Source organism: Zalophus californianus, chromosome 7 (genome assembly GCF_009762305.2).
Source record: "Zalophus californianus isolate mZalCal1 chromosome 7, mZalCal1.pri.v2, whole genome shotgun sequence".
Lineage (NCBI taxonomy): Eukaryota > Metazoa > Chordata > Mammalia > Carnivora > Otariidae > Zalophus > Zalophus californianus.
Genome location: NC_045601.1, coordinates 26001207 through 26011396, shown reverse-complemented (window position 1 = coordinate 26011396; position 10190 = coordinate 26001207). Strand labels below are relative to the sequence as shown.

Here is a 10190-nt window from a genome sequence, read left to right as displayed (position 1 = left end):
CTAGCACCTGCTAGGTTCCTATATTTTAGCTTAAATATAGGATTGTCTTTTCCAGAAAATAAACAATAACAGTGATGATGATGATGATGGTCCAGGAAGAGTTGTTTGAAGGAAAGAGTGCCCAAATATTTATTCTGCATCTGATATTTATGGGGTTTGAAAAATGAAATTGACCTGTAAGAACATAGAGCAGAAACTGAATGAAGAATTGATCAAATTATTTTCAATACATAATATATATACTTCAACCACTTCATCAGCCAAGAATGTTGCATAGTTACCTACATCTTTGCAAGTGGCAATTTTTTGGCATTTGCTTACAGATTGAGAAATTTCAGTAGCCAACTCTAGTTTTTATGTGTTTATTATGGCAGTGAAGGGGGACAGTTATAAAGATGACTCCAACCATTGAAGAGTTGACCTGAATGGCAACACATCCCCAGACTCACGTTTATCTTGGAAAAAGAATGGCAAGAAGGGATGTAAAGATTTTGAAGAGGTTTTATCCTATTCTACCGCAGTTTTCCAGGGGAAGAAAATGATCGGAATGGGTTTATGTTTCCTTCTTGAGAATTTGAATACGGGATATATATTAATTAAACATATATCTTCATTTTACTGATGGAGAAACTTGAGCCAACAGTGATTAAGTTACCCAGCTATTTGGTTGCAGAGCTAAGACTACGACCCATGGTTTTTACTGCTCCTGTACTATTCTTTTTACTACGATTATTAATGGAAAATTTTTCTGTTTCCACTGAAGACCAAAGCAAGAGGAAGTGGGCTTGCACCTCCATCAAGAAAGTTTAGATAGATTGAGGAAGCTTATTTAAGTGTAAAGTAACTAAATACTATATTTTCTTTATTTTGAGATGTGTCTATTTTTGGCATGCTAATATTCTGAAATCAGCCTGACTCTTGTGAACAATGTTAAATCATAGTTGCTTCCAGGCAGCGTGTCACGTTGTGAGGTGGTTCTGTTTACGTGGAAGAATCTAGCCATTGACATTCTGATTTAATAGATTATGAAATGGACAAAGCTAAGGTGTTCCCTTAACTTGCGAAAGAAACTTTACTATCCAGCTAATTCAATTAAGAAATAAAAAACAAAATCAAAAAATTTAAATCACTGGTACTATTTCATTTGACTTGAAGTGTGAACAAGAAGGGATTAGGCAGACTCACCACCTACGCTACTCTTGCACTGTTGGGGCTGAACAAGAAGAATCTTTAGACTGGATGTGAGAAGTATAGACCCAAATGTTGTGAATCCCAAAAATAAATGGTATGTCACTGTACGGATAGCTCCGTGTCATAGTTGTGTTAGTATACTTTATCATTTGCGTACATATAATGTAGTGCTTTTTTTTTTTTTCTGCAGCACATTATTAAATTGACTGATGAGCTTACAATTGTGACATCCAAGAATAAGACTAATTTGGTTTAGAACGGTAGTGTTATGTATTAGAAGCGAGGTCTGGAAAACCACTCAGCCTCCTACCAGCTGTATTGCCCTTGAGCAATTTACTTCCTCTCCAAATAACAGTCTCCTTATCTAATACTGGAATAATGACATGAGCTTTGTAGGAATATTGTGAGGATCCAATAAGATTCCATACATAAAGTGCCCATCACCATGCCTGTCCCATAGTAGGTGCCCAGCAAAGTCAGCTCAGTCATAGGAAGCTTAACAAAATTATTTGTTAAGTAATGCTGGCTGAAGGGTGAATTTCTCTGGTTTGGTAAAAATCATGTAGCCTAAACAGTGTTTCTTACCAGTTTAAAGTCCATGCCCCATCGGTCAAAAAGATTTTTAAGAAGTCCTACTGAAATAATACATATTTAAACAGTTTCCCAAAGACATGATAGTATGGAATATGTTTTTTCAAGTTACTGTCCTATACCTTCTCCCCATTCTGATCTGTCTCCTAGAGGGGTGGCCCCACCTAGCTGAGAATCTTTGTCCTAAAGCATGGTAGCAGACAGGGATCTAAGAAACATTTAGATACTTATTTTAGGTTCATATTAAGAGCATAGCGGTTCAATTACTTTTCACCTACTGGCTCCATCGTTCACATGTTTGCTAAACACATAAGATTAAGAGAAGAAATATGGAACTAGGCATCATTTGGCATCCAAGATCTTCCTTCAAAGAGTTAGCCAAAATAAATGTATCCAGGCAATATTTACAAGGTGACTTAAGGATTTTTATGAACAATTTAAGTACTATGTGTTTGTCAGCATGGAGATATGGTCATGAAGCAAAGGGGGAGCAACGACAACAACAAAAAGGTGGGTTACCAGAAATTAAAAAAGCTCTGTGGTCAAGCTAGTTAAAGAAACCACAGGGCCAAATTTTCTATCAGTCCCTAGGGAGACACAAAAAGAAGAGGCTTCAATAGCCCTGATCACATTTCCTCCACTCTAGCATCCTGTCCCCTACAAGTGTTCATAAAATAATATCACACCCTGGAGTTGGATGTCCTCTGACAACTTTTTTTCTGGTTTCATGAAGAGTTTGACTTTTACTCAAGCCTAACTCGCGCTCCCCACCCGCTGTTAAAGAATAGGCCCACAGGGTTCTTTAGCCCTTTTAACTGGTCAAAAGCCACTCGCCTATTTGCATATCTCCTGCGAGGCAGAGCACACTAACCTTGGCCGGCCACAAGCCCCTTTGGAGCCAGAATGCCATGTCTGCTTTGTTCAGCAACCCGAAATGTGATCAAGGAACCGGCCCACTGGAGAGGGAAGAAGGGGAAGGATTTCAGGGTGGATCACATTGGTGATACCACGGGAAAATGCCCAGAACCCTGAGAAGCACCGTCCTCACCCACACTGTTCCCTGCCTTACTAATCTTTCAGATTAGCTCAGCCTCATGAAAACCAACAGCCTATAAACCTAGTCATCATACTCATCGTTCACCTTGTGTCTGCTTTAGGTCACTCGGCATGTCTTGGTGTAGCCAAGCAGAATTCTCAAAAAGGACCCCCCGCTGGCTCCCGGGGCTGGCTCTGTCAACTTCAATGCTCATCGTGGGGACAGAAGGAGCTGATAAGGATCCACACACTAAGGAGCCATTACTTGCTCTGAGACCCAAATGGAAGGTGTTGGTTGATACTCTCTTTCCCAAGGACCCACGTGGATTCAGATCCTCAACACAGGAGACCCCAGTTGCTCTTAGCCTTTCTTGTATTATGTTCATAAATAGCCAAATACTGTGGGAATTCACACCAGCAGCTCTTAGTGTATTTTCAGTTCGGTATTTAGCCTTCCTTATGGATTTAAGTTCTCCAACGAGGGGGAAAAGTTCTTTACTTCGGGTGTCTTAAAATTTTTCAAAAATGTATGTGAGTCTTATTTAGTATAAAGCAAACTACAACTATTTATGAGCAGTAGAGCATTTGATAGAGAAATGTCTTTATATTTCTTTTTCCAATTTAAATGAGAAGTATTGCTACCAGGAAAAACAGAATCATTTCTCTCCTCGCTGGATAAAAATAGGTCAAGTAATCTAAGCCAGTCCATGGCAATTAAAATTCTGCCATTGCCATTGTTTCTTCTATTCTGGGGGGAAAAGACAAACAGAACACATGATAATAGGGGCTCATCGGCTAAGTCACTTGATGTGCTACCTCTTGTTCTTGCTTCAACCTGCCTGGGAGCTCTGATTCTGATGATAGTGGTACGGGACCAAAATGATAAATACCATCTCTGAAGCTGTGTAACACCTCTTTTGTGCCTAGCGAAACAATACGGTCGGAGAGAAAATTGCCAATGGCTTGGGTCCTAAATTCCTTGAATTCTAAATTTATTTATTTTTTGGAGACAAGGTTATCTGCCAAGCTTATTTTAAAGTAAATTTTACTGAATCAATTAGACAGCAGCACTCATTCTCATTAAACATCCTGTGGCCCTTTCACAAGATTAGAGCCTGTGGCTTGGTCACATTCCAACACAGATAACTGCATTCTGCATTCCTAGAGAGTTCCCTCCACCTCTCCAAAACCTTACCATCAGATGCATTGTTATTTGCACTTGTCCCAGACCAACAGTGCTGTTGTGAGGGTGCAGGGTATCAGCTTTAACTGACAGGCTAAAGCTTTGCTCTTTATACTTTGATAAAAGAAATTCCCTTAACCAATGCCTATTTTGAAATGTGAGGCAAATCTCAACTAGGTACATTTCATCATAAGTTAAGGTCTTTGGTAAGTAAAACACTCTTATTTGCATCAAGGGAGTTTACTTTGGAATCTTTGCTAAAAATTGTGCTGCTCAAATATGTGCTGTTTGCTTCAAGAAAGAAAATGAAGCACTCAGAAATGGTAAACAAACAATAAAACAACAACAACAACAAAAATCCCTCTTGGGCAAATGGCTTTCCTTTGACCTTCTAAATAAATACCACAAGGGGGCGAAAACACCTAATGGTCTGGGACTGCAAAGTTTGTATTTCAAAGCCGGCCACCCATAATAGATTAGTGGATTAATATTTTGCTCTAAAGGATCTGGCCTTTAATGTTGACATCAATTTATAGCTATCCCAGGCATTTACAGTAGTAAAAGTCACGGAGACCATAAACTTCACAATAGATGTCAGCCTTCTGGTACTAGTGCTCTAGCCTAGCACCCCATAAACAGTGGTGATTAGGTAACTGTCCTTCAAAGACCCATCCATAGTTGTAACGGCTTTATCAGCTCCAGCAAAAATACTGCCACCAGGATTTTAGCAGCCACAAGGCAGAGGGACAAGTTTTTATCAATGTGTTATTTTTCTGACATGTTTCTATGATGTTCTTGCTTATCATTGATCTCATCTTGAAAAATCAAGCGTGGAGTGTCTATTTGTGGGCAAAGCTTAAAGAACAGAAGCACTCTTGTACCATATTAGAACTTTTTGAAAAACAGCCAAGGTACAGAGGTCAAATTTCCCCATATGCTATAAGCAACTTGGTAGGAAGCAAGACCACAAAAGGTTTTGCAAATGTCCGCCAGTAGCCCGGTGATCTAGGTCACTGTACAGGTTTCATTAATCAGGTTGTTCAAACAAGGAGTTATTTTTCCTCTGCTTAAGAGACCTGCCGATATCACATAGAATCTACTCAATTGTTGATCAAGAAAGAGTTTTCATGAAACAGAGATCATTCAAATGAACGGGGTTGGGGGAGGGTTGTATTTGCACTGAGGAGAAATTGTGCTTTTAAAAAACCAGCTCCTCTGTTTGAGTCCTCGGTTCTGGCAGAGATGGGCTCAGGATCTAATAATAGTTCCTTGGGCTCTGCATCTCCCATACGTGTTCCGGTGTTAGAGCAGCAGGGAGGAATTTAGGGACAGAGCAGGTGTTGTGGCTTATTTCCTGGCACAATAAATGGTGAAGGGTGGTGGCAAAACTATTCTTTTGCGTCTTTCTTTATGCAAAAAAAAAAAAAAAAACCCATGCCTCCAATAGCTTTCCTTTTTTCCTGGCACAGTGAGAAAGAGCATGAATTGCTGTATTAGTATGTATGCAAACATATTTTTTCACTTGAGCCTCTGGAAAAAAGAAAAGAAAAACTTACTGCTAAAATGCTTAGCCAGGAAGATTTACTGCTGATTGCAGATTTAGTATTGACATATTTTAGCTGAAGAAAACTTCAGCTTGAACTATTAATGTGGGAAATCTGGATGAGTTTTTAAAAATGGGGTGAACAGTTTCAAATGATTTTATATTTTCAAAGAAATTCTTTATTTAGAACATAATTTTGAATAAGGAAGTGTCAGTTACAGAGGTATCAAGAGCCCAGTGGAGTGTGCATCTTAATTTTAATGGCTTGCCTTGCAAATAGAATTATAGAATGTAGGTGATCTGAATTATTCCGAAACCAGCCTTTCTGCCAGACTCACTGTAATTTAATACTTCTGTTTCCTTCTCTGATTTTTTTTTACTATGAAATATGGGATTTAAGATTAGAATCTAAGAGTCTAAATGAAATGCTCTTTTAAAGTATTATTTGTGAGATTTCCCTCCAGTTCTATTTCTTCACTTCTCCAGTGGGTCGAATAGAAAAGGCTGTATTCTTTCTTGAATGTAGATGTATTGTTCTTATAAGATAAGCTAGGAAAACATGAAAGGGAAAACAAAATTCCATCTTCAAACTGGGGTAACTTGAGAATTTAACAATATGACTTTTTACTTGATTATATAAGGCAAAACTCGACACCGACTTAACCATAATTATGTCTTCTTGATAACACATTTAGGTAAAATTAAAACAATCTCATCCTTACGTCCTTTGCAGTCAAATGCTCTACCACTGAGCTATATACCCCCTTATGTCCTTTGCACCCCTTGCCTGTTAACAGAAAAAGCTCAGAATTCTGGAAAACAGGGCATGCTTGAGAGGGAACATCTTGTGAAGACTGTAATTTGACCTTTGAATCAACCTCCCTGTGTAAATTTTAAATATTATGGAACAAAATAGAAAGCCTCAAGGTGGAATTCTGCCCCCTCTTCCTCTTAGGACTATAAACCAGTCAGAAGCTATTTCAGAGATTAAGCTAGAAAATGTGTGCCTCTCCTTAGGACTTTTGCTGAGAAATAAAATTCGTCACTAGAGAAAAAGGTAGATTTATGTTTAATGCCATCCTCATCAATCTCCCAGCGTATTATCCCGCTCTACCTTCATTTACGTAGTTGAATCAGGTATAACCAGAAACACTTGGTTTCCCCCCACCCCACACTGAAAAAAATATTTACGGTATTTAATGGTACAAACCTAACTCTGGAGTACACTTGAAAATGATGGCAATTAAGAAAAAAAATGGTCTTTGACAACTTTGCAGCTTCTGATTAAACCACACCAAGAGGCATGTTACAATGGTAACAATGAAGCATTATGCCAATTATGTTAAATCCTGCTCTCCACTTAAGCTCATCATGACCTGTTTTAGTGTCCTGTAATTTATCCTTTGGAATGCTTACTCTCATCAATAAAGTGTTCAACTTAAAGAGGGGAAAAATAAAGCCACGGAAAGGAACAACCCCCCCCCAAATGACTTCTAGAAAACAAGTATTTCTTAACTTTTTATTGACATTGGCAAATTAAAATAGAATAAATTAACAAGTATTTTTTCAAAAAAATGTTTTGTACAAAAATACTGTCAAAATTTCCTAAAAAGCTTTCAACACAGTAGTATCTTTTCATGTACTGAATATAACTATTAGCACAGTGTCAAAAATGTTGAAGACAGAAACAAAATAAAAATCTGTGAAATGTTTGCCACTGACGACATTCCACACCCTATTATTGTCTGTACATATGGGGGAGGGGGACAGCCAACTTGAAAGTGAACAGTATGACTTTTCCTGATCCAGAACGGTTTGGCCCACATCTGTTTAATCTTCCAGTTTAGCATATTAAAAAAAATTTTAGTCTGTACTCAAATGCATAGTTTAAAAAATAAAGCGAGATGGCAGAGTTTGTGCAGTAATATCTGCCCTTCAAAGTTCATGCAACCAACTAATGCAATTTTTCCTTTCACTCGTAAATCTGAATGCAGTTCAGTCATTTGAAACCATCCACAAAATCCACAAGATTAAGCAGTTTGCCAAGATTAATATCTAACAGTTGAGCACTGGAGAAAGTGAGGAAATAAGGAGTAAAAACAAACAACAAAAAAGACCAAGTTAGCTAGATATTTCAACTACATAAGGGAGGTGAATGTCAAGGCTACAAAAACGAAACAAAAACAGAAAAAAAAAGTGGCAGCAATTTTTTTTAAACCAATTTGTACAAGTTTATAGTTTACTTTGTTTCCAAGTTCTCAAACCTTTCAAGATCTGAAAAGTGAGATACTGTGTCTAAGGGAATGTTTTTTAATTCACACCGAAGTTGGGGGGGGGCAGGGTTTGATTTCTTTTCGCCGGGGTTTCGGTCAAGTCAACAGCTTACTCTGCTGGGCTGCTGTTTGCACACGAAGTCCGTCATAAAATCAAACTCGTTTTGCCCCAGCCAGAGTTCGGGCAGCTCCTTGATGCGGTCCAAACCCATTTCTATCACTAAGGACATAAGCACTTCCTCGTCGATGAAATCAGTGTCTATGACATTGGGCGGCAGCATTGCAGCAGGGACGTGGGCCACGGAGGCGGGCATGTTGCTGCCGCTGCCGCCGCCGCCGCCGCTGTTGCCGCTGCCCGCGCCGCCACCCGAGGTGCCGCCGGAGCCGCCAGGGGTGCTGCTGCCGCCCGAGCCGCCGGGGGTGCTGCTGCCGCCGCTGTGCTTGGGGTTGCAATCTCGGAAGTGCTGGTTTGTCCCGTTCATCTGGTGGCCTGCAGCAGGGTGCAAATCCGGCATGTAGTGGTTGTGGGGGTAGGGGTGATGGTTGAAATACTGGTTGTTGAGCTTCTGCAGCTGCATGCTGGCCGGCAGGGAGCCTCCCTGGCTGGCCACCGGGGGGCCCATGAACTGGGAGTTGTTAAACCTGGCTGCGGGGGCCAGCGCGCTCGGGGGGTGCCCGCCGTTCACAGTCCCCGGCCCCATCGCATGCCTGATGCCGCTCGTGGCATTCATGTTGCCCGCGCCGTAGTGTATGTGCTCGCCCATGAGGGCGTTGAAGGCGTGTTGGGGCTGCTGCTGCTGGTGGTGATGGGGGCTCGGGAACTGCCCCATGCCCATGCGATGGGCAGGGTGGTGGTGCAGCCCGTTGGTGCCGTCGGGGAAGCGCCCGTGGTTCATGGCCATCATATGGTCTGCCATTTCCAGTCCTGCAAGTGAAAAGGGCAGACGGTAAGACCCGCGCCACACGTGCAGCCCACCACGGCGCACCCCACTTTTTCTCGCCTCTACCCCACTAGGCTCCCCGGACGCACGTCGGCTGCGAAATCGCTCGCTCTCCCTGGGATCCTACTAGTAGCCTGTGCACCCGGGCTCGCCACCACGGCGGACCTGCCAACCCACAACAGAGCTGGGCGCTGAACAAACAGCCCCTTCCCCTGCGATCGTGCGGGCGGACCCGAGCCCACACCCCCCTCTGCTCCCCGAAGTCGCCTAATAAAGGAAGTGCCCCGTAGCCCTGCCGCGAACTTCAGGCATTAAATCAGCCCTCCTCATCCTGTTGTTGCACATCCTGTTGTTATTCCCCAGCTCCGCCTCACGCTCTTCCTCCGGGCAAACCCAGCCCTCGGAGGACTGGGCTGGCAGGCGCCCCAGCCAGCTTCGCCCGCCGCGCTTACCTTCCGTCTTTGCGATTTCTGCTCCGAAGACCGAGGGCGGGATCGTCGGGTCCAGGACCGGCTCAGCAGCACATAGAGGGGGCCTTCCTGGTGTGCAGGGCGCTCGCTGTCGCGATGTCGGCACGGAGGTCTTGCAGTGGCCGCTGGGGCAGAATCGGAGCCGTTCCCTTTTATTTCCCCTCTGCTGCCCTCACAGCTCGGTAAGACCGCCCGGCAGCTGCCAACAATGAGCTGTGTTTCTTAGGGCTTTGGCCACAGTTAATATAAGGGATTTCAGGAAGGGCGGAGCGAGCCTCCAGGGTGGGCGGCGGCAAAACGCGGACTCCGGAGCCCCGGGCACGCCGGACCGGGTAGGCGAGCCGCGTCCCCGCGGCCAGAGGCACGTGCGCAGAGGCTGCGGGCCCAGGCGCCGCCTCGCTGCCGCCGACTCTGGTTTCCGTGTGCCCCAGAAACGCGGGACCAGCCCTGCGGCCCCCGTAGCGGGGAGAAAATGCCCCCTGGACTCCTAGCTCCAAAGTAGCGCCTGCCCTGAGAGGAGCGAGGAAAATGCACCGCTCCCCTCTGGTCGGAATCGCCCCCACCAGCTCTCCCGCTCGGCTCACCTAGCGATCTGAGGTGCCTTCTAGGGGAAAAAGGGGTTCTCTCAGCGCCCCCTTCCTCCATAGTGCCCTTCTGCCTCCCCGGCTTTGCAACACTCCCCCGCCCCCCCGCCCCCCAGGCTGCGAAGAATGGCTGTTTCCCCGAATGCGGTTTTAAATCCCCGGACAAATAATGCCCCTAACCCCGAGCACACTTTCCTGGGCTGTGCCTTTGTGTTTTTACAGGGGCGCTGGGTAAACCTGATCTAGATGTTCTGCGTGTAGATGCATTCCCCCCCACCCCCGCCACTCCTTTCAAGGACAGGAGCTGGGGGCGGGGATCGGCAGCGGCTGCAGGTGGACGGAGCGCGCTCGCGGGCCCGGCCGCCTCCGCTCCCGCGCT

General features: G+C 44.1%; 1 protein-coding gene across 1 annotated transcript; it reads right to left on the bottom strand.

The window, feature by feature from the left end:
- Positions 1 to 7048: 7048 nt before the first annotated feature.
- CITED2 (Cbp/p300 interacting transactivator with Glu/Asp rich carboxy-terminal domain 2) lies at positions 7049 to 9466 on the bottom strand. The gene is made up of 2 exons (XM_027603950.1): positions 9210 to 9466; positions 7049 to 8741 (listed from the first exon to the last, which is right to left on the bottom strand). Exon 2 carries the CDS (start codon positions 8731 to 8733, stop codon positions 7918 to 7920), a length of 816 nt encoding a protein of 271 aa, XP_027459751.1. The 5' UTR covers positions 8734 to 8741; positions 9210 to 9466; the 3' UTR covers positions 7049 to 7917.
- Between the last annotated feature and the right edge of the window lie 724 nt (positions 9467 to 10190).

What these genes read in the sequence shown, in the direction of transcription:
- CITED2 (XM_027603950.1), bottom strand. Translation starts at nt 8,733, where the DNA reads ATGGCAGACCATATGATGGCCATGAACCACGGGCGCTTCCCCGACGGC.